The following is a 21,872-nucleotide window of genomic DNA, read 5'->3' as shown; positions in this document are numbered from 1 at the left end:
AAGCTTTTATTACAGTGTCTTATTTATTTATTTTGAGCTTGGGTTAGGCTTCGAAGCGATCTGTTCCTGGCCCAAGTGTTGCATAGGCTGATCACTTTGCTTTAATTTCCACTCTGGGTGTATACCAACTCGGTAGTTATTAAGTAAGTCTGAAGAATAGTTAGTAATGCTTTTTCATAATTGTTCTAACAATTTAATTGTTTTAATGTGAGCCAATGGGCAAAGTTAATGCATGGTGCTTTCATGCTCCTGCAGCTGAGGAGAGAGCAACCGAGAGCAAGAGACAACGAGCATCCGTGTTCTCACGTGGTAGCGCGGAGCTGCGCCTTCAGAAATCCCGCGGTCTGATCGTATTTATTTATATGTATGATATATTTATGCTGCTTGGAATAGTCTGGATATCTCGTGAGGCAGGTGGCTTTTGGTATTTAGAGCCAGAAAAGTTTCCTTTTGTTTCTTTTGGATGCAGGGAAGTCTTCTGATCCTGTTGAGACTGTTGCACACAGACTTGAGCTATTCTGAAGCTCCTGAAGTATGTCTTGGCTTTGTCATTAGCTCTTAAACGAGGGCTAAATCAAGCTGGCCATTACCTTTTTTTCAGGTGCTTTTAGTTCCTCAAGCCTTCAGCTTGTGCTGTAGCCAGAATGGTGGCATGGATTTGTTCGTTGGATAAGAGTAAAACAGGCAAATTGCAAGAATTTAATAACCTGGAAAAATAATTTTATTTTACAGTGACAAATGCTGCTACATTTTACTGGGAAACGAGCGGTGTGAGTATAATTTTCTAAGCCTCAAAGCAATGACAGTGATGGAAAAGGTTATGAAAGTGAGACTGTTGGATCAGATTCCCTTTGGTCTTTCCCCCACTTCTCCCATTTTCAACAAAAGGATGGGTTAATTTGAATTTCATTGCTTTTTGTCCTTAGGGAAATATCAAATGATCAGCGTTATTGTGGAACCGTGCCCCAAAGGAGGGGGACAGGTGCTGTGTTTGTGCTTCCACTTCACATATGCAGCAAGCTCATTAATTTGCGGTTTCATACATTTTAGTGGGAAGAGGCCACTGGTCTCTGTCACTAAAATGCAACCGTGATTGATCGTTCAGGGGCAGAAGGGGAAAATATTCAGAAATTAGTTATATAAGCATCTTAAATTAACAATGTGCCTACAAAGAAGCGTTGGTTTTTCCCTGGAGGAATGCTGAAATTGATGTTTCTGACCTCCTCTCTGAACACCTGCCACTGTGTGTTTCAGGAGGGGAACAATGCATTCAAACTCCTGTCTTTGTGTATTCGCTAAGGAAAGTACGTTCCTGTGTGACGATCTGAACCAACCCGGCTGCTACGCCAACCCAGCAGATGGGAGGAAAAAAAGGGGTTACAGAAATCTCGCTATCGCGTATGCAATCTCTGTATCTGACAGAACTTGTTTGTTGGTCTCATTAGGTGAAACATCGGTGCCCGTGCTGCTTGCGAGACGTGTCTGAACAGAATAGAGCGGAGTGTAGAGCGCGCAACCCAAACCCCTGCGTCTACATCTCGTTGTCTATTTTTTCTTGTTAGCTGAATGCCTCTGAAGGCCTGGAGCTGCGCAGCAAGACAGATGCAGTTCAGAGACTTAGATCCGTGCAATCTAGCGTTCGCGCGGGTGTCCGCATGAAGCCTGTCAAGGCTTTCCAATCCCATCTTTGTACACGGCTGCCTTTGCAGCAGGTCCAACTCGATGTGCAACAAACAGGCTGTCACTCAAGAACAATGCTAACTGATTCGTACCGGCTTTGCTAAATTACCAAGTTCTTGTGTTGCTAGAGCGCACAAGCCCCCTCTAGCATCTCTAGGAAAGCGATCGGGTATGAAGGAAAATGGAGAATCACCACCAGTATTACCTTTCCTCTAGGAGAGGTTCTCATCTTGAAGGACATCACCGCTGGCTGCCTTCTGGTCTCTGTTTCCTTGACGCTGCCCTCATGGAAAGGCAGCTCCTGATGTTCAGTGCAGACCAGCGTGCTTGTAAGACAGGCTTTTATCTAGAAAGAAAGGTATTTTCACAGGTTTTTAAGGCCCAGAGGAGATCTGCAGTGTCTCTAGATTTGAGTTGGTGGCTCACCAACACATAAGAGGTCTTTTGAAAGCCTTTGATACATGATAATGAGGGGAGCGCTGAGGTTAACAGACGTAAAGAAGGGCCTGGCAACGGTGCCAAGTGGGAAACAGAAGAAAGACTGAATTAAATTACTTAGTAGATGTTCACAGTTATTGTTTCAGCCGGTAACGTGAGTGTAGCAGGCCTAGTCTTAGTTTTAAGAGGTTTTGTTCCCCGTTGGCTGCATCTGCAGTGGAACTCAATCTCTAATATTAAAGGGATGGCTTTTCTAATGGGATTCACGCTTCTCCATCTGTGCCAAACATGTAATAGTATTCGAGAGCTGTTATTTTATAGCTGAAGCAGTGTTCGCCCTCTGTTTTTATACGCACGTTGGGACTTCTTATTAGCGTTTCACAACTTGGATTACTTGCAGAACAAAACTGAAAGTTGAAGTTAATGCTCATACAGAACTAATTTCAAGGGAAATTACTGTAATGTATAATCTGCGCTTAACATTGAAGTCCTAAAATAGAGAACTGAGGTGAGCTGGCTGGTGCTGCAGCTGCGGAGGGTATTTTGTGATCAAGTACCCCTTTAGATCCCTGCTTTGAAAGCTGGATATCTAAAACTCCTTCAGTGTTTAAACCATTCCAGGACGGCAAGAGGATGTCCCACATCTCTGCAGGAAGGGTAGAGGGATGTCGCGTGTTACTATATGAAAATTATTGCGGTACATCAATAACGTGTTGTAACCCAAAAATGTAACGAAGCATTCCTTCAACATACCTTGCTAAAATACTCTGAAATCTTTAATTGCAGCTTCAGAAGCTACATACCATGCAATAATAGACTGTATTTCTTAGGCTCTTTTTTTCTTGTGCCCCTGAGAGTGTGCTTTTTATGATGTTTAATGGCCTATCTCCTGAGTAAATGACAACATAATAACTATTAGCAGTGCTTTGCTTGCATCGTAATTCTATAAAAGAAGAGGAAATTCTGCACAGAGTTCACATTCGTGATTTTTACTCCTTGTTATTGGGATATTTGTTATGTGTAGTTCTATGGAGCTCAGCATAAGTCAGCAGCTGTGAAGGGTTTTGTAGAAAAATAAGAGATGAAAATATATTTTAAATTCTTAGTAACTGCGTTTCAGCTTCTTTTTCTCCTCTCAGTTACGTCAATAGTTTAGCTGTCGGGGATGTGTCTTAAATAGACTTCGACATTTGTAGCAGACAGTATCAATGGTGTGAGTTTACACATTTGGTGGTTGTTCTCATAAAAGAACTGCCACATTTTCCTTCAAAGCTGCTTACTGGAGAGAGGTTTTCTCTGAGAATGCAATTTTAAAAGAAAAATTTGTCCTTGTGTTCTTGCCATCTATCAGTTTCCAAACTGTATATTCCACCACACTTGAATTTTAGTACTTTTAAAATCGCAACCGTTTTTCACTTGAAGTTGAAATACTTGTTAGAAAGAACAATAAACACATACTGTTTCTTTAGGTGCTTCCCAACCCCCTCACTTTTAAGGAGGTATATAGACCCAGTTAGTGCTTAAAAGAAGTTTGCATTCGTTTGAGCTCAAACGTGTTTGCTTATATCCTAAATTTTTAAAAAGACAGATGGGAAGTACATGGAGTGACCAAGCAGGGACAGCATCAGACCTGAGTGTCTCAGTTGTCGATTAATCAGTCTGCCCATTTTTCTTCATTTCTGTTATACCCCAAATTTGGGTGCCTTCTCTTTTGCCTCGAATTTGCAGAAGTCTCTGCAAGGACTCAAACAAAGCTGAGCTAACGGGCTGGAGAAGAGGAGAAAATTCTAATCTCTGCAGACATGAGAAGATGGTCTGCTACAGCGTCTGGGACCGCGTTATATATTCCCTGCACCATCTTCTCTTCCCAAGAAGATAAATAGAAACTGGGGATCTTGTCCAGTTTTCACTGTCGTCTTCAAAGGCGGTTACGCACGTAGATGTCATATGGTTTTAAAGAATTCTGGAATTTAGTGAAGCGTTGCATCTCCTCTTTTGGTTATTCGACTGAGACAAGTTGTAAAAATTAAGATGCTGATTATTTTAGAAGTGTGGACAGCATTACAGCAGCAGCTTTTTGTCTAAAAGTACTCCCCCAGAAAATTATTGAGGTTTCATGTGTTGGAGCTGGATACTTCTGGAAGAGTTTGGGTCCTGCGCAATGAATTTGTGGAGAAGAGGAAGAGCAAGTGATTCCGTAGTGCTGGAATTGCTGGCACTGATGCTGCAGCTGATCCATCCTTGCCTCAGGAGGCCCAGTTACCTGGATTTTCTCAGCAGGAGGCATGAACAGTAAAAGGCAAGCTGAGCTTTGGAAGCTGAGGGTATATAAAAAATGGTTTTAAAATAGCAGAAGTGCTACTGAAACAGTTTCAACATTATACTCGCTGTCAGTGGAGATTTGCTATAAATAAGGCCACATTTCTAGAACTATCAATGTTGTGGTTGTGTAGCAAAGCAGATCACATTAGCAGATGCTTTTGGAAAATGTTTTGCATTTGAGTAAAGTGGCGTGTGAAGTTTGGATATTCCAGGTCAAATTATAATTTCATGTATTGTGAATATATCTAACGACGTTAAAGTCTGCAATACTTCGCCGTTGTATTTTTTACTCTTCCTACGTAGCCGTGCAACGTAGCAAAAGTGAAAATCTCCTGGATTTAAGTTTTGAGGGTGAACACGAGTGAGGTTTTTCATAGTTTTACTGCTTTTCTCTGTCCTAATGAAAGAAAACGGCAGCGTTTCGGGCTTGGAGTTACACGGGTGCCATGCTTCTGGGAAATGGGCTTGGAGGCTTTGGGTTTAAACACCTGGTATTTTCAGTTTTATAAGCCTGGAATAGTAATTTCGAGTTTCATTTTTCCTGTGTTAATTATTATAAATGTCTCATAATCTGCGGATATAGGTTGTTTAAAACAGGTGCAGTCACTTTAGTATTAATGATGAGTGAGTCTAATATGCGTTACGACTTGAATTGCTTGCTTTGTGCAAAGCAGCTTATTTTCAAGAAATACATGTAATGATGTTTAATAACTTGCTTTGCCAAAGAGTAGGATGTTCTTCCTTTCCCCTGAAAGTATTTGTTGTATATATTTATTTTAATTTCTGCTTGAAATTCTTTGTAGCACCCAGCATGACTATGTTGAGCCAGGAGTTTCAATATCAAGTGATTTACTCTAATATCTTCATGGAAGTAATATAATTTACTTAGTGCAATAGGGTTTTGTAATATATTCAGGATGGGCAATGGTACACATCACAGCACCTGATTTCTGTTGGCTCTAACAGAAAGCAGCATGACTCAGTCAATAAAATCAAGATGTCCTGTAGTACAGTGAGCAGCCGAGAGCTTTAGCGCTGGAACTGTTGTTTTATTCTTAATGCAAGAATCAAAATTAAATTCCCTTCAGGGCGGTAGTTATGCCAGGGGAGACTTGGCCCAGCGGACAAGCATTATATGTAAATATAAAAATTTACCCCAATATTACCTTCATTAAGAAACAATGAATTTCACCATTTATTCCACTTAATGCCACATTTGCACATTATGAAATGAGATAATAAGGTTAATTTTTGAGAGCTTAATTTTGTTGGATGATTTTTTATTGGGTAATTGTTAATGTTTTTTTTTTTTTTTGCTTGAGTGGAATCTCACAGGTTGACTACAAAACCGCCTAGAAAGCCTTCAGACTCGTTTTGCGGGACGAAATGGATGCAAGCATAGGAAAGTCCATAGTGTCATCAAAGACCTTCAGCGTCAGTGTTTTTCCTGGGGCATAGATTGATGGAGAGCATATGAGGAAAGTGCTGAGGAAAGAACGGACAGGGGGAGAGCCTTGCTCCCACTTCATACGAAGATGAACTCTAAGAAACATCTTATAATAACGCTCGTTATGTTTCTACATGTAATTGAAAGATGGGCATGTAGTTACTGAAGGCAAAAATCAATGGTCCTGAATTCTGATCATGGTCTAGTCTGCCACAGTTGTGCTCTGTGATTTGGGATGAGACACTTAAATTCTCCTCATTTTCCACCTACAACGGTGATATTATTCAAAAAACGTGTAATAATACAAAGTATTAAAACAACGATTGCTAGATTCTCACTGGTCCATACAGAAGCTGTGCTGCCCATCAGCATTATATGGTTGGAAGGTCGTGGGGCGTGAGCCTACTTCTGGCAGATCATCTTGACACAGTGACTGCATTGAATTCAGATTTTCAGTTTGGGGGGAAAAAAAATGGTTCTTGATGTTGTTTTAGGAGATTGTATACACGTTTCGACATTAATATAGGCTTGTAGGATCAGAGGGAAGCTCTGACGGTCACTGTCAACAACAACATCTTTCGTAAACTGATAACCTTAAAAGATAACGCTCGACCTTCAAAGATGCTCGTCCCCACCGTTCCTGTTTGAAAGCTATTCCAAAATCTTCCTCCTGCAAGGATGGCATTTCTTCGTGGCTGATGCAGCTGTATTTTTTTCCTATTGCTTAGCTTAAATACTGCTAGGTGGGTTTTTTTTGCCATTTTGGTGCTTAGATATTTCATGTTCTGTAGCAATTCTTTTTCTCTCACCTTTGAGTCTTTATAGGCCAGACAAGCTTCTTGCAAGATAGGCTGGCTGTTCCCTGCCATCCTACTAGCCCTTCTCTATGCCCCTCTGCTTTCCAGGCAGGTGAACTCAAACTGAATTCCCCAACTATTTCAATCTCGCTCTTACCTTACAGAGCAAAGTTCCCCTGACTTGAAACAGATTTTTCGATATTTTCTTCTGCTTTAAACAGGCCGGTAGATATCCAGATTGTTTTCTTAAGTATAATGGTTTTTATCGGCTGCATCACCATCAGCCTCAAAGCTGTTGCTGCAGGTACTGCTTGTTGGAAAGAGACCCAATTTCATGAGCACCTCCCCACGATTAAACAGCCCCAAACCTTCCTGCCATCTACTAATCCTTGAGCCATCTGTGGATCTTGGTTATCCTGTTATGGACCTTTATTTCTGTTGGGACCAGGAGAATTTAATGGAAGATCAATCGAATTTCCACTTGTTTAAACATCTTTCCCAGCATTAGCGTTACACATCCTAAAGCCATTCTAGTGGGAACCTCGTCCTGTCACGTGTCACGATATGAGACAGTCACGGACATCTTCCCCTCGCCTGTCAAGTTCCTTTTCTGCCTCACGTCTGCTGCTTTTAGCCGGGCTCCTCTTGGGCAGAAGACCCTTCTGCTCTGGATCCTCTCTGGTTGAAGGCCCGTCTGTCCTTCCCACGGAGTCCCCAGCTACGGGATCGCCTTCCCTCCCTTCTGGTCGGCCTTCTGCTCTCGCCTTTACGTCTCCCGTCCTTTCACGTCATCTGCTCATCATTCGCGTTCTCTCTTCGTCCCTGGCTGCCTTCGTTTTCCTTCTCTGCTTACAGGACTACCCGCTCTTCTCCTTTATTGTGCCACGTCTGTTCATAGTCCTCATCCCCTGGTATAATAACATTTTTCAAAGTGTTTTGCAGACCCGTTCCTTCAGACTCAGCCTGGCTGCGGGCACTTTTATCATCTTGCCTGGTTGCTGGCTGTGTTGTCTTTCGATTGATCCCTCATGTAGGTTTTCTGACCAGCTGGGATGAAAAGCAGGGAACCTCTGCCTGTACCCCAAGTCATTTAATGGCCAGTGGATGATTGCGATCTAGAGCACCTTCCATGGTCACGGTGTAAGTGACAGTGTCACACAAATGCTTACAGAGGACTGAATTACACCAGAGTAAGTTATCTCCTTTCCCCTACAGCCTTCTTGTAAGGAGATGGTGGTATCTTTCAGGCTTGCACTTGAAATTCTTTGTCCCTGACGGTTCAGTCTTGGAGCTGGGTTATCGATTCAAGAGAGTGCCTGGATGCCTGTTTGTTTTAAAACTCCCTTACAGACCTTCCTGGAAATATCATCTTTGCATCTTCTCTGCGCCTTTTCCAAACGAGCCCTTTCTACATCAAAATGTTTGCAAAAATAGACGTGGTGAGCTTTTTCAAATTCAGTTGATCCCGCTGAAGAAATGGGGAGAGGCAGGAATTTTGCCGGGTCAGTAAGAATCAAGCAGTCGTGCCTTGCCGATGCCTCGAATTCCTGAGGGAGGGAAGCTACGGGTACAGCCCTCCACTGAAGGCTACTGAATAAAGGATCAGCGCTGAACATCCCATGAAGCGTTTCACTGGGATTTTTCCCAACAGCAAACGTAGCACCTGGTTTTATATAGGTTAATGCCATCAAAGAAACGAGTCTTTATAATTTGTAGCCTAGAAAATATTTCACAATTATTCAGGGCACAGACAAAAGACCAGAAATACAAATAAAGGCCGAGACCTCACAGCAGTTGAATCTTTTGTTTTACTCAACAGCGGGCTGTACAACACACTCGGTCGTGCTCTCTAGAGCCACGAAACAAAGGAACCCTGTTGATGTTTGCTTTGGCTCAAGGCAGAGACAGTTATTTTAAATGAGTTAATAAACGGGGTAGTGAACTATGCTGGTTTGTATAATCTTTTCTCTTTTTTTCTCTCTCTAGGTCACTCAGATGAGTCGTCCAGATTTGATTCTCTTTCTCATGAAATATCTCATGGCTTTGGTCGTTGGGATACCCTCCGTCTTCTGGGTTGGAAGCAAAAAGACCTGTTTTGAGTGGGCTAGCTTTTTCCACGGACGCAGGAAAAAAGAGTGCGTATTGGTAACTCATAGATAAACTGGTTGAGTACTGGCAAATCATCTCCTCTTCCCTTGTAGTCCTGGAAGAGTACTTGGTTAGCTGTTCCTGGAGGCAAAGACAGGAACAGACGGGAGCAGCTTGCTTAGAAATCTCTCGCTATCCAAAATGGAGCAAGGAAGGACAAGACGAGCAACAGCTCAAAAAACCCCTGAAGAGCTCTCGCTTATTTTTCCGTAATTATTCTTTGGTCCCAGAACCAAATCTACATTGCTCCGTCTGTTTTCAAAATTTTTTTTAACAAGAAGGAGGTTTCCGTTGAATATGACAACTTCTCTGCCATTTACTGAGAGGTGGAACTGACAGTTTTTATTTATAAACGTGCTTATCTGGCCAACTGAATCAGACCTTTAAATTGAAATGAAACGTAAGTTCTTTGCACCATGATTGCAGTTAAAGGCAATTGTCTCTGCTTTTAATTTTCCCGTATGCATTAGTGCCAAAGCACAGTTTGATAAAATGACAGTAAGAACGTCGTAGAGCTTGTGTGAGACGGAAATTAATTTAGGCTAAGGTATGGCCTAAATTTGGAGACAATCTGTATGATGATGTGATAGCTATGAATAGCTATTTTCAGAATCGTCAATATTGTCTCGTAAGTAGATGTTTCAAAATAGATGCACAAATACAGCAAGCCTTTAAGTGACTACTCCGTCACCTTGACTTGTACATCCTAAACAGAACTGGCCTTCTGCGGAGGTTAAAGTAAAATCGCCTTCTGTAGAGTTGGAGTAAATTTTTCTTTATTCGAAAGATAACCTACTAAAGAGATACACACAGGGTTAACAGCAACTTCACATGATTTTAATATATGTACATACATTTTGAGAGGATTTACATAGAGGTGACACGCTAGTTTGGTGGGTAGAGGTCAGGAATAGAGTTAATGAAGGCAGAGGGAGCTGTTTTACATCTCTCGGATGTGCTCTGAGGGAGAGCTGGGTGGCTGCTGGACGTGCCATCCTCTCCTGGTGCTGCTCCGCAGCGGAGCAGCTCCCATGCACGGCAGCGTCTGGCTGGAGCACGGTTCCTCGGCCGGCCCCATTCTTTCATGGAGCAGGAAGGGGCAGCGCCGATGCAAACCTCCTCCGTCGGTAGCCTGGGATCCTCCGTGAGCACAAAAATTAAGCGGAGGAGCTATCCAGGCGGAGGAAACGGAACATGAAAGAATAATAGAGAGAATAGGAGGGGAGGAAAAGGCTTCCCCGCAAAAAAGAGATTAAAAAAGAGAAAAGGAACGTCGAGGATGTGATAGCACCTCCTTTCATCGCGCTATGGTAGAGCGGCCAAGCGCGCGCCCCGCCGCCAGCCCTGCCCAGCAAGGGATTTCAGCAAACAGAGAAGCCGTGGGACTGTAACCACGGATCTGAGGGCCACAGGCCGGTTGCTTATGCTTTATTAGGTATGTTGTATTTCATCTGGTGTTCTCCTCCTGCTGCCAGTTTTAAGGCAGGTTTTAAATGCTCGTTTGAGTGAGGAAGCGGCTTCCCTGAGAGGCAGGGCCTCTCAGTTAAAGAAAATTAACTCTGCCCTAGCCCAAACGAGGACCCCTGCGTAGTCGGAGCTTGCTGAGTCACAGCGCTGTCCCGAGGATTTTCTTGTAGCAATATTCGTAAACCGAGGCCATACGCAAATACGCGGCCCTCGTTCCACAGGGCTCAGATGCAGGGAGTAGGAAGGATTCACAAATATGAACTTTGCTAAAATATCCAAATGTAGAGGTGCTTCACAAGTAGGCAAATAGAGATACAGTAATGTAAATAAGTGGTCTTGTTGGCCAAGCTGTGCTGTTTGTCTGCTCCGTTTGTAAAATAGTTATAGTGCTATAGTAACTGCCACCGCTTTTGCAGTCATCAGCGTTAACTATTCCAATTGCGTGTCTCGTTCAGAGTTGTCAACGAGAGTCGGCAAGTGCTGCAAGAGCCGGACTTTGCGCAGTCTCTGCTGAGAGATCCCAACACCCCCATCATCCGCAAGTCACGAGGCACTTCTACCCAGGGCACCTCAACGCACGCCTCCTCTACCCAGCTGGCGATGATGGACGACCAAAGGAGCAAGGCAGGCAGCGTCCACAGCAAAGTGAGCAGCTACCACGGCAGCCTGCACCGATCGCGTGACGGCCGGTAGGTTTCTCCTCTTTAAAATCTCGTAGAAAATTGGACGAGCCTCTGCTCGTTTGGCCATCGCGGTGCTAAAACTGGAAGTTCTGCTAATATTGACTTTCTCTGATTGCACCGCCTCTCCCTGTGAGTGTCCGGATTGGAAAGAGAAAAAATACCGTGATATTTTCAGAGTCTGTGCTAGCCTTCATGAATTACACGGTGGGAATGTGTTCAGCGCTGGTTCTCCTGCGAAGGCGGTGATCCGCGTTACATCATCTGAGCGCCTGGGAAAACAGATCTCTCCCAAAGTCAGCCGCGTATTTTTGTGGCTGCTTTTGCCTGGGTGTAAATTGATTTTGTTTCTGTAAATAGTCCTAGCCCTGCTGAAGTAAACAATAATAAAAGTTACCCACTCTGACTTGAGGTGTAGTTAAGGTTTATAACGTAGTTTATCATCGAGTATTTTACTCACCTAATTATCAATACCCTACGTAGCGCTGTAGTAAGAACCGAGGTGCGTAAGGAGTTGAAACAACGTGCCTGGGGCTGTATGAGCTGACTGCGCGAAACGGAGGACGGCTTTTTTCACAGAAGCAGAGGGTTTGTGCGTGTGCGTGCACAGGCACCAAGATTTATTTACATTCTTTCATGACTGCGGCGGTAACAATAGTAATAATTGTCCTCTATTTCTATAAATTAGGTACACTCCCTGCAGCTACAGAGGCGTAGAAGAAAGACTACCTCACGGCAGCATGTCACGACTGACTGATCATTCCAGGCACAGCAGTTCTCATCGGCTTAACGAACAGTCGCGTCACAGCAGCATCAGGGATCTCAGCAGCAACCCAATGACACACATCACGCACGGGACCAGCATGAACCGCGTTATCGAAGAGGACGGCACCAGCGCTTGAGCCGCTTCGATCGGAACGGAGCGGTCGATGCGGTTGCACGGCTCGTGGTCCCTTCCTCAGCGACGTGATAACGCTCAGTATTATCATGCCTCTCATCGGGTGCTGATTTTGTGCATCAGGAAGCCGCAACTGGCTTCTTCGTGTTGAAGCCAGCGTGCTTGTCCTTGTGTCAGAGCTAGAGTGTTCAGCAATCCTGAATTACTGAGTAAAAAGCTGGTTGTCTCCTTTGACCCTACCTGTAGGTAATTATTTATTCGATAACTGTTACTCATCAGACCCCATTGCTGAATTTCTTGTTCTTTGCTGAAAAAAAGAAAATCTCCCCTCCCTCCGCCGGCTCTGCGTGTCGGTAGGTGTTGCCCTTGGGAACTCGCTGGCGGGGTCACGCTGAGATTTTTTCTTATAAGGCGTAAGGGAACGCTTGAATATTGAAGGAATTCCTCCGCGCACCTCTCCGATGCGGTAACAAACTGCGACTTGTTTTCATCAAGCGCGGGGGGAGGGGACGCGTACGCAATGCTGTATAAAGGACACCGGCGCGGATCGGCAGGCGTTTTTAATGATTACACTGGAAATGCAACACGGGAAGGAGCTTTTCGGAGGAGGAGAGGGAACTCCGCTGATGATCACCAGCTCTTACCAGAGCTGTTCAGGCTCAGTTGTTGGGGTGGGGCGGGAGGGTGGGGGGAAGAGAGAGGCAGGGAAGAGCGATTTTTGTATAACTTGTATTGTCCTTGCTTTTTTACAAAATACTATTTAAATTTTCTACTTGTTTACAGTTTAGGTAGGAAGAGATCAATTTTAAAACCAGTTACCTAGATAATATTCAGCCACTTATTTTTTAGATTAATGTACAAAAGCTGAGATTGCCTGTTCCTGACCTATTTAAAAAAAAATAATAATAATAATAGACAAGCTGAATTTGTCGCCCAGACTGGAATGCGCAGCCTTTTCCTTACAAACAGAACAACTCCTGTTTACAGACCCCGTAGCCTGGGCGAGGAAGGCTGAGGCCAAGACAGAGCGGAGGCGTTTGATCAGGGATGGCCCGCCTTCCTTGCCGCGTCGTGGCCGGTTTTGGGGAGGGTTCTCCTTGCGCTGAGCAAGCGGGGAGCAGGAATTCAGACGCGGGCGGGAGAAATCGAGGCAGGAGCTGCCCGCAGGTGGGGAAGGAGCGGGCTGCAGCACCCAGAAGCCCGCTGCGTTGCCGTCTTGAGGAGGAGGAGACGGGGATCCCCCGTGAATCGTTGGCTCCTTCCCAGCCGGGGAGCTTGCGTTACTGATCCACCTCTACGCAGGGTATTTTCTTTTCGTTCCCTACTACAGGTTCACGGTAGAGAATTCTCCGTTTGGGCTTTTTGGCGTGTAAATAATGTGCTGGGGTGCAGCAAGGCTTCGCTGACGCTGCAGGCAGAGGTCAGGGCCTGTCTCGGATGGGGCAGGAGATCTTCTGAAGCATCGGCTGCGAGGTTCAGTCGGCCCGAGGAGGCACCGATCGCATTTAAACCTACCTCAGTAATTACTACAGATCATCGCTAGGAAATGAACACTTATTTTTTCATCGTCCTTACATAATTCCCTTTTTGACCTGTTAGAGGCGTGTTGAAAAGCCGTCGTACGCGCTTAGATGGCACAACCTCAAGGGCAGGAGCAGGGCAGCCTCCCGCGGCGCGCACTTCAGAGGCTTTTGCGCACAGCAGAAGCGGAGCTGCGCTACAATTACTCATTTTAATTGCAGCTGATGACACAACAGCAAAGCACGTAACCGTGCGCTCTGTGAAATCAAAGGTTGCCCCGGGAGTCACCGTGTCTTAGAAATACATTTACCGTAAATTGTCGTTCTCGCTTCCGCCGGGCTTTTGCTCCAAAGCAGAAGCACCAACCAAATGCAACATGAAATAACAAAGCTGAGCAACAGCTCCGTGCTCTCTCTCTTGTAAATCCAGGGAGGGAGGTTGCTGCGCCGGCCGCCCCGGGACAGAGCAAGCTCTGCTTCGCCCTTTGCTCAGCAAACAGCCCCGGGCGAGGCGGCGGGGTAACCGTCCAGATACGCTAGATCACCTCTTTCAAAGCAGATGGGGAGGAAAAAATCTTTTCAGTGACTTAAACTGGCAAAACTACAGTCCCCCGTAAGCCACAGAGGTGGAACCCTTCTTTATTTTCAAATTCAGCTTCTGCTTCGAGGGGAATGATCGTTTTGGGCATCTGGATCTGCAGAAGGAGCCGGGTAGCTGAGTTTTCCTAAACCCTGTAACTGAACTCAATAAGCGCAAGTGTTTATGTTGATCTTCTTGGCTCAATTGCCAGTACTTTTTTTTTTTTTTTTTTTAAATTGCAGCGATGCTTTGACTTGTTTAGAGTCAGGGAGGGGAATGACGATGGAGGTTTGAAATCCGTCCTGCTTGAAATCCTGTTAATTTGTGAGGTTAAGTCCCGGTATTGTTTCCAGACGGAATAGCTAAGCTGCTCCTTGCTCACGTATCCCGCAGGCGAGGGACAGACTCCTGTCACCCCAGAGAGGTGATTAAAAGGTAAAACTCGAGCTCTGGCTGGGGTTTATGCCCCCCCTACCCCTGTAATCCCAAACCCGCCCTTTTATCTTCAACACCTGAGCTAGCACGCTGCGCTGGTTCTGCACAGCATTCCTTCCCGGGGTTTCCAAGCCCTTTACCGATGGCTGCTTCGGGTTTCAGGTGTAAGATTCCCTGGCTGGGACGCTCACAGGGCTGCAGCTCCCGGATCGTTGCGCTTGGGGGCTCTGAACTGCGTCCGAGATTGAACGCGGCCCAGCCGCCGTCTCTGGCGGGGTACCCAGGCCTGGCTTTGGGGTGCTTTCCCATCTGGCAGCCCCTGCTAACCGGCGAGAGCTCCAGCCCCGGCGCCTGGTTTCTGGGACCGGTGCCAATCCTTAAATTCGCCTGGAGCTTAAAGCCCGGCGCAGGACGGCAGCTCTGCCGTCGCTGAAAGACTCCGGCGGCTTCGGGCTCGGCTGACCGCACGTACCTGTCGCGAACGCGCGTTCCTCGGGATTTAACAGCGGCGCTTTGTCCCCCTCCAGCAGTGCCGCAGCTCTCATGGCAAAAGCCCGACCCTCTCTCCTCCGAAGCAGGCAGAGAAGTTGTACATAGCCCAGTTTCTCCAGCTCGGCCCAACGGCAGGTTAACGTATCTCCATCCTACACATACGATGACTGAAGCCCCAAAATACTGCTGTGCACGATGGCGATAGCAAAGCTTCCCGTCCAACCCGCGGCTTCTTATTCCCCGTATTCCCGCGGAAGTGAATCTCTGTTTTATTTGCGAACGCGTCGCTCCCTTGGCAGCTCTGCGTCCCCGAGAAGTGACGGCGGCGGCGGTTCACCCCTCCTCTTCCCCGCAGGCTGGCGCAGCGCAGCGCGCTTTGCTCCGAGAGCGTCGCTCTGCTGTCCAGGCAAAGCAGGAGGTGGCCGGGGGCAGGCGAGTGCGCGGCTGCCGCTGGCGAATGCGGACATCGGCCCCATTGCCGCTGGCGACGGATCCCCCCGAGCCTGTGATGTTCCTTCTTTCTTAACCCCGTCGTAGCTCTCGTCGGTCATTGAGATATCGCGAATCAGAGATGCGGTCGTGTTGCGTGGAGGCGGCTGTCTCAGGACCTGTTGGATCCTGTTGGATCGGTAGCGCTCGTCTTTTTAAAGCGTAAAAAAATCCAGCAGTGGCAAAAAGCCACATTTAGGTGTAAATTCATCTGTCCGCTCTCAAGTGCTCGCTGTTTTCGTAGTGCTTAGACCTAAATTTTGCTACAGAAGCTTTAGATGTAAGCTGAAATCCAGCCGCAGCCAAATGGTTCCAGCAAACGGGAGGGAAAACCCCTCGGGAAGGGCGCGGGAGGCCAGGAGGAGAGCCAGGGGTTGGGGCCAGCCCTCAGAGCGATGCCCACCCCCCCAGGGGAGCCGACCCCGCAGCCCAGCTCCGGGGGGCTGAGGACCCCCAAAAAATCACGGGCGCGGAGCGGGCTGTACCGCGGCACCGGGGTGCAGAGCGGAGCCACCCCAGGTTCAGCTTGAACAGCGGAATATTGACTTGAATGGGAAATTTCGCTCCTATCCCAACGCACTCCGTTTCTAACCGGATCGGGATGTATTTTCACCCGAGGGCGGGATGTTTTACGTGGTTTTGGCCCATCCGGGGAGCTCAGCGCGCGTAACGGCGCCGCCGCCTCTTCCAGCGCTTTCCCTTGACGCGCTCGTGCTCGGTTTGCAGCGTCACCCATTTCCGAGCGAGGCGGGACGGAGCTCTCGCGCCCGTGGGAGCTGTACCTGGAGGCGCCGCGGCTGTTGGCGCGGGGTGGCGCCTGACCGCGGCTGACTCGCGCTCAGCTCTCGGTAGACTCGTTTACAGTAGTCCAGTGTCGGGTTTGTAACGTTTGATTTTTAGCACTTTAACTGTGAGTGTACAAACTGATTATATTGTAGTAGGTGTACATTTTCATTTTAAACCTTTAAACGTTTTTAATAAAACGATGGAAAAATCCTAGTCTCTCTGTCAACAGGCTTTCAAACCCTCTGCGATCTGCGTAACTACACCCCCCCCCCCCCTTTAAAAACCCAGTTCAGAGGCAGCTAAGATTTAAATATTAAATTTTACTCTGGCTAGCGGCGCTCTGAATTTGAAGAAAGACTTTCTAGACTTAATCTTTCCCCAACATCTGTACTCACGGACGCCGGGCACCCTTCCAGCAAACACAGAGCTCTCCGCAGACTCGGGGCTCTGGCTTGTTCCACCCTTTTACGAGCGGCAGACCGCTCAAACCACCGGCATTTCGCGAGCAAAGAGAGGAGCGAGCTAACGAACGGCGGCCGGGTTTGGGAGCGGGGATGCGGGGGGGTGTTTGGGGGTTTGGGCTGGGTTTTTTTATTGCCGAATCAAACCAGAGAACAGGATGAGTTGCTGGTTTTTTTAAGTAGCTGTCTAGCTACTAGTCGGATACATGGTTTGGGAAGCCGTACGCTCCGTCTCTCGCATGGCTGGTGATAAAATAACTAGTTTTAATAATCACAGCTGGTGCTGGTGGGACACTCGGTGCTGCTTTGGGTCTCGTTACAATAAATAACTCAGCTTCATACTTCAGGAGCCGCTGGTTAAGACGCAGGTCCCGCGGGGAGAGGTGAAATCGGCCCGCGCGCGCACCCCTGCGCAGCGTCCTGGGCAGAGCGGCTCCGTCCCGAAGCATCGGCCTCCCCGGGGATGCTGCAACAGCAGCGCCCGAGGGGCCCCTGGGAGCGGCGGCAGTCGGCTGCGGAAAAATATTCCTAGGGAAAAACCTTCCTAGGGAAAAACCAAGGTAGGGCTGTGGCTACGGAGCGGCTGCCTGTCCTGCCGTAAGGACCTGCACCACGGCAGGGGTGGCAGAATGGACAATATCCCTCCTCCTCCTCCCTCTTCCCGGAATTTAGACTGTCGCTGTCCTGGTTTGTGAGCGTGCCGGCTCTGAAGGCGAGTGGCTGAAGAAATGATCTGCCCCGGCCTCTTGGGGCAGCCGGGGGATTTGTCACTAGGGCTCAAACCGTCGGGGATGAGGAATCGGAGCTCACCTCGTTTATCTTCCCGCTCTTGCGCTGCGGTAGCAGGTCCCAAAGGGGTTAATGGAGGGGACGAGGGGTCGGGGAGGAGATCGGAGTCATCTGGAGAGGCTTAGCCCTCGGGATGCGCTGAAAGCAAAGTTAGAGATGGTTTTAATGGCCTGCAGGGGAAGAACATGGGAGCATCAAATAAGAGCGAGCAGCTGGGAGCGGGGACGGGGCCGAGCTGGAGGCGGGGGGCAGCCCGGGCCCCCGTTCCTGCCCGCACTGAGATCCAGGGCAGCGAGTTTTCGTTGCTGTCGCGTTCCTGCTGCACTGTAACGCCCCGTTCGCTGGTTTGGGCCCAGCTTTGCCCCTCAGCCCCGCCGACTTGGGCCCTCATTGTGACTTCTCCACCAGTTTGAAGGCAGAAGAGCATCCGGCCACGCACAAAAAAGAAACTAAAATCTCCAGGAAATCCTTGATAACCAAAGACTGAAACAAAATGGGTGGAAATAGAAGGATCTTTTAAAAAAAGTAATTTTCTTCAGGTGTTATCGCCAGCTCGGTGCGGGTCCCGCGCAGCGGGGCGAAGCCGCCGACCCCGTGGCGTGGCCGTGTGCTGGGATCCACGTTTCAAGCGTGCTTTGCTACCGGTCCAACTGGTTTTTATGATAATACTCCAAGCGCGTTTGATGGATATTCAGTCTCCGGTTTCAGTGCCTGCGTGCATTCACCGCCTGCTCCCAACGCCCGCATCCCGCTTGCGATCCCGCCGGCACCGCCGGCTCCCGCTCTGCCCCACCGGGACATCTCCAAGGGCTTCAGCTCGGCATGGGGAAGCCGCTTTCTCCTCGCCCGTCTCTTTGGTTTTGCGTTTTGTTAAGTCCCCGCTTCCCCCCAGACCCTCTGCTTCACGTCCCCGTTTATCCCCTCGCCTCCGCAACCTCCCCCTGCAGCGCTTCGATGCGTCTCGAAGCGACGGCCTCTGCGTCGCGGCTGCCTTTACGAAGTGTCCTGGGAGGCCGGAATGGCTCCGCAGGGAGGGCTGCGCGGGCGCTCGGCGCGTGGGAGGCGTCACGACACCTGGAATGGCGGGAAAGCTGGAGAAGGATGGAGCTGCAGTGCCAAATGGCTGCCAGCCTCCTCCCAAGCTGCTGTAATAGAATATTTTTAACATTTTTAATATTTTAAATACTATTTTTACTATTTTGAATATTTTAAATATTTTTAACATTTTTAATATTTTAAATATTATTTTTAAAATTCTGAATATTTTGAACACTTTAAAGATTTTAAACATTTTAAATATTATTTTTAATATTTTAAACATTTTTGATATTTTTAGTATTTTAATAGTGTAGGTATTTATCTTATTTGTATTTGTAATAGAATGTAATATATAAGTATATAAAATACATTTAAAAACAGAAAATGTAAAGAATATGGCCCAAAGTAATCCCCTCGCACAGACCTGTACGCCACTGCATCCCTAGAGCCGCCATCATACGCAATAACCACGCAGAGACCAAGGCCAGCACCCAGCCGGGACGTGCATCCTCGGCGCTAAGCCTCCGCACCTGCCCCGTGCAAGGCAAGGAGGTTGCGTGCGGGTGCTTTAACTCTGCATTTCGAGCGCCCAGGAGTAGGCTGATGTCTTCTCCCCCCCCCCCCCCCCCCCCATCACCCTTCTCCCCGATTTCTGGTTTTTCAGGGTCTGGGGGTTGGTTATTGTGGTGTCCTCCGTGGGTTATGGTGGTGTAATCAGAGAAGTGATGGTGGTTTCACCCTCCTCGGCTGCCAGCGCGCAGGGGAACAGCACCTCATGTCTTTTAATTTCGCATCGATCTGCGCAAGCAACGGGCGGACGAGGAGGGAGCGGGGTCCTGGCCAGTGCCCATCAGTCTGCCCGCACCTTTGCAGCCCTGCCAAAACCAAGGGGTTCAGATACATTTTTGGCCCTCACAGCTTCAGATATTGACTTTGTTTCTTACTGTTTTGTCTCGGGATCTATAAAACATCCTTTGTTTTCTTTCTTTTAAATCCATCTTGTTCGGTGTAGAGGTATCCTCCGCTGCTTCTTGTGTTTACTGGCCCAGCGCTGGGGCGGAGGGTTCCTGCCTTTGGGAGAACGTGCTGAAAAAATCCCTTAAGGCCCTGAATTGCAACATAATCCAGCTACAAATCCCACCTGGAATCTGTCAGAAGCGACGAGCCCCGACATACCTCCGCCGAGCTCCCGCGACGCCTTCAAAGCCCTCTGATCTCCTCCGTGGAAACGCTGCCGTCAGATAAGGCTCAGCCCCTGCCAAAAGACGCGAAACATCTGCTTGGCTGCAGAAAGCGGGATTAGACAAAACCTAACCTTGCTCCTAACTTTTAATTTGGGGGGGGGACCGGCTCCTCGTGCAGGTTCTGTCTTACACGGGGGCTTTGGGGCTTTCACGGCCGTCCCCGAACCCCGAGGACGAGGTGCTGCCAAGCACCGATGCATGGAGGGAGCGGGGCCGGTGACGTGCCAGCTCGTGGAAGAGCACTAAAATCTGGGACTAACCAACTATTTGGACCCCACTGAAAACAAGAAGCCATCTTTATATTTCAAATCTTTTTTCCCACTTGAAAAGTTTCTCCCTAAATGCAATTCTGGAGCACCTGGTTGTCCAGAAAAGCTCCTGGAGCTCCTTTGGGGGACCTGACCTTGGCGGCAGCCCAATGAAACGTGAGCCCCCAGCGCTGCTTGGGCACGGCTCGGCAGGTGAAGGGTTAACACTGGTCTTTGGGTGCCTTTAACTGCGAGCAAAATCCCTGAATCCTGCCAAACCTCGTTAGGCCATGAGCAGGGTGAAGGGCAACAACGCTAATTGGAGTGACGGCCTCGCTGCGGCTGCCTCCGGAGCTGTGATAAATTAGCGGTGGCGCAACGAGGAGGTGCTGAGCTTTGCTGCCGTTATCAGGTGCTGGGTCACCCCCAGCCCCCCCAAAAACCCTGGCCCCCCCAATGGGCGTGTGGCCCTCCCGGCCTGTCCGCGGGGGAATTTCTCCCTCCAGCTGCCGGGGAGGGATTTTGATCCGTCTTTGTGCAGCACCGGGAAGCGCAGCGGCACCCTGTGTCCCCAGGCCGTGATGGGGTACGGGGCTCCCCATCCCAGGGACGCGCGGCAGGGATGGGAGGTGCTGCAGACTGTGGGATTAGGGGCATTGGGATAACGGGGGGGGAAACATGGAGCAGCTGCTGCTGGAAAAGCCGTGACCGGCAGGACTGAAACTTCTGTATTTTTGCTTGAAGCCCTGCGGCCCCGGCAGCGCCAGCGGCTGTCACGGGCCGTCTCCGTTCCCCGCCTCGAGCTGCAGTAAATCAAACTCCCTAATGCCGCTCCCGCCCCAGACCCTCATCCTCCTCGGCTCCCACCGTAAGCAGAGCTCACTGTAAAACATTTGCCCGCCCTGTGCCCTGTTTCCCCACGGACAAACCATCCTTACAGCCTTACAGCCCTCCTGGGACAGCGGGGAAGTGGGAGCCTCCTGAAAGAGCTCTTGGAGCAACCTGGGTGCAGGGAGGATGCTTTGCCGTCCAGGGATGGAGGGATGCTCCTGAGGAGGGATGGATGCTGACGGGGATGGAGGGATGCTCCCAAGGATGGAGGGATGCTCCCAGGGATGGAGGGATGCTCCTGGGGAGGGATGGATGCTGACGAGGATGGAGGGATGCTCCCAAGGATGGAGGGATGCTCCTGGGGATGGCTGCTCATGGAGAGTGGGACCTTGAGACAGCTTGAGACCTTGCCTGCTTGGAGCCAAGACAACGAGCCCGGGCTTGCAAAGCTGCTGAGAGCTGTAAATGCCTTTGTCGGACCAAACCGGGCCGGTTACGGGAGAATGTTATGGGAGAAGCCGCAATGTTTATCCTGTGCAAGGTCCTGAGCACGGGCGATGTCCCATACCGTCCCTGGGGTGGCTGCTGCTCAGGGCAGTTTGGCAGGACCCACTGTGGCTTTTCCACCCAAACCCCAGGGCAGGAACCCCTCCGTCAGCCCCGAAAAGGAAAAGCCCCAGGGAAATGCGAGGTCTGAGCACCAGGCCGGGCAGTGGCTGTCCCGCCTTCGCCCCTGGGTTTGGGGAGCCCATGGGGAAACCCCTGGGGCCAGGAGGGCTGTGAGGAATCACCCCCAAAAAAGCAGCATCCCAGAGGCCGGCTGGGATTTTTAATGCAATAGTGCCACCCCGTGCGAGCCCCGGGCTCCCGGCTGCGGTGACAAGCAGTAACGGTGGCCCAAGTGGCCATGGCTGGGGCACAGGTGGGTGACAGGCAGGATGGGGACCCCCACCGCAGTGGGGTGGTGGCACTGGGGATCAAAACAGCCAGGGGTGGGAGACACGGCCATGGGCACAGCAAAGGGGTGACGGCTGTGTCCCTACGGGAATCGCTCGATCCCATTGCAGTCGGGATCCTGCAGA

General features: G+C 48.9%; 1 protein-coding gene and 1 long non-coding RNA gene across 2 annotated transcripts in view; both read left to right on the top strand.

The window, feature by feature from the left end:
- FZD3 (frizzled class receptor 3) overlaps positions 1-12,530 on the top strand; it is a 62,644-nt gene extending 50,114 nt beyond the window's left edge. Inside the window, exons 5-7 of the mRNA XM_087776639.1 lie at positions 8,671-8,819; positions 10,755-10,988; positions 11,668-12,530. Of these exons, the coding sequence (XP_087632765.1) occupies positions 8,671-8,819; positions 10,755-10,988; positions 11,668-11,881 (597 nt within the window). The 3' untranslated portion in view covers positions 11,882-12,530. The remainder of the gene's footprint in view (positions 1-8,670; positions 8,820-10,754; positions 10,989-11,667) is intronic.
- Positions 12,531-12,588: 58 nt separating this feature from the next.
- LOC148053521 (uncharacterized) lies at positions 12,589-16,392 on the top strand. Its single transcript, XR_015708428.1, has 2 exons — positions 12,589-14,412; positions 14,940-16,392. It is a non-coding gene; the product is annotated as an uncharacterized LOC148053521 (long non-coding RNA).
- The last annotated feature ends 5,480 nt before the right edge of the window (positions 16,393-21,872 follow it).

This window comes from Nipponia nippon, unplaced genomic scaffold, assembly GCF_047370975.1.
Source record: "Nipponia nippon isolate SJK-2023a ecotype South Korea unplaced genomic scaffold, ASM4737097v1 scaffold_4, whole genome shotgun sequence".
NCBI classification, from domain to species: Eukaryota; Metazoa; Chordata; class Aves; order Pelecaniformes; family Threskiornithidae; genus Nipponia; species Nipponia nippon.
The sequence above is the reverse complement of the archived record's forward strand: the minus strand, read 5'-3'. Positions and strand labels throughout refer to the sequence as shown.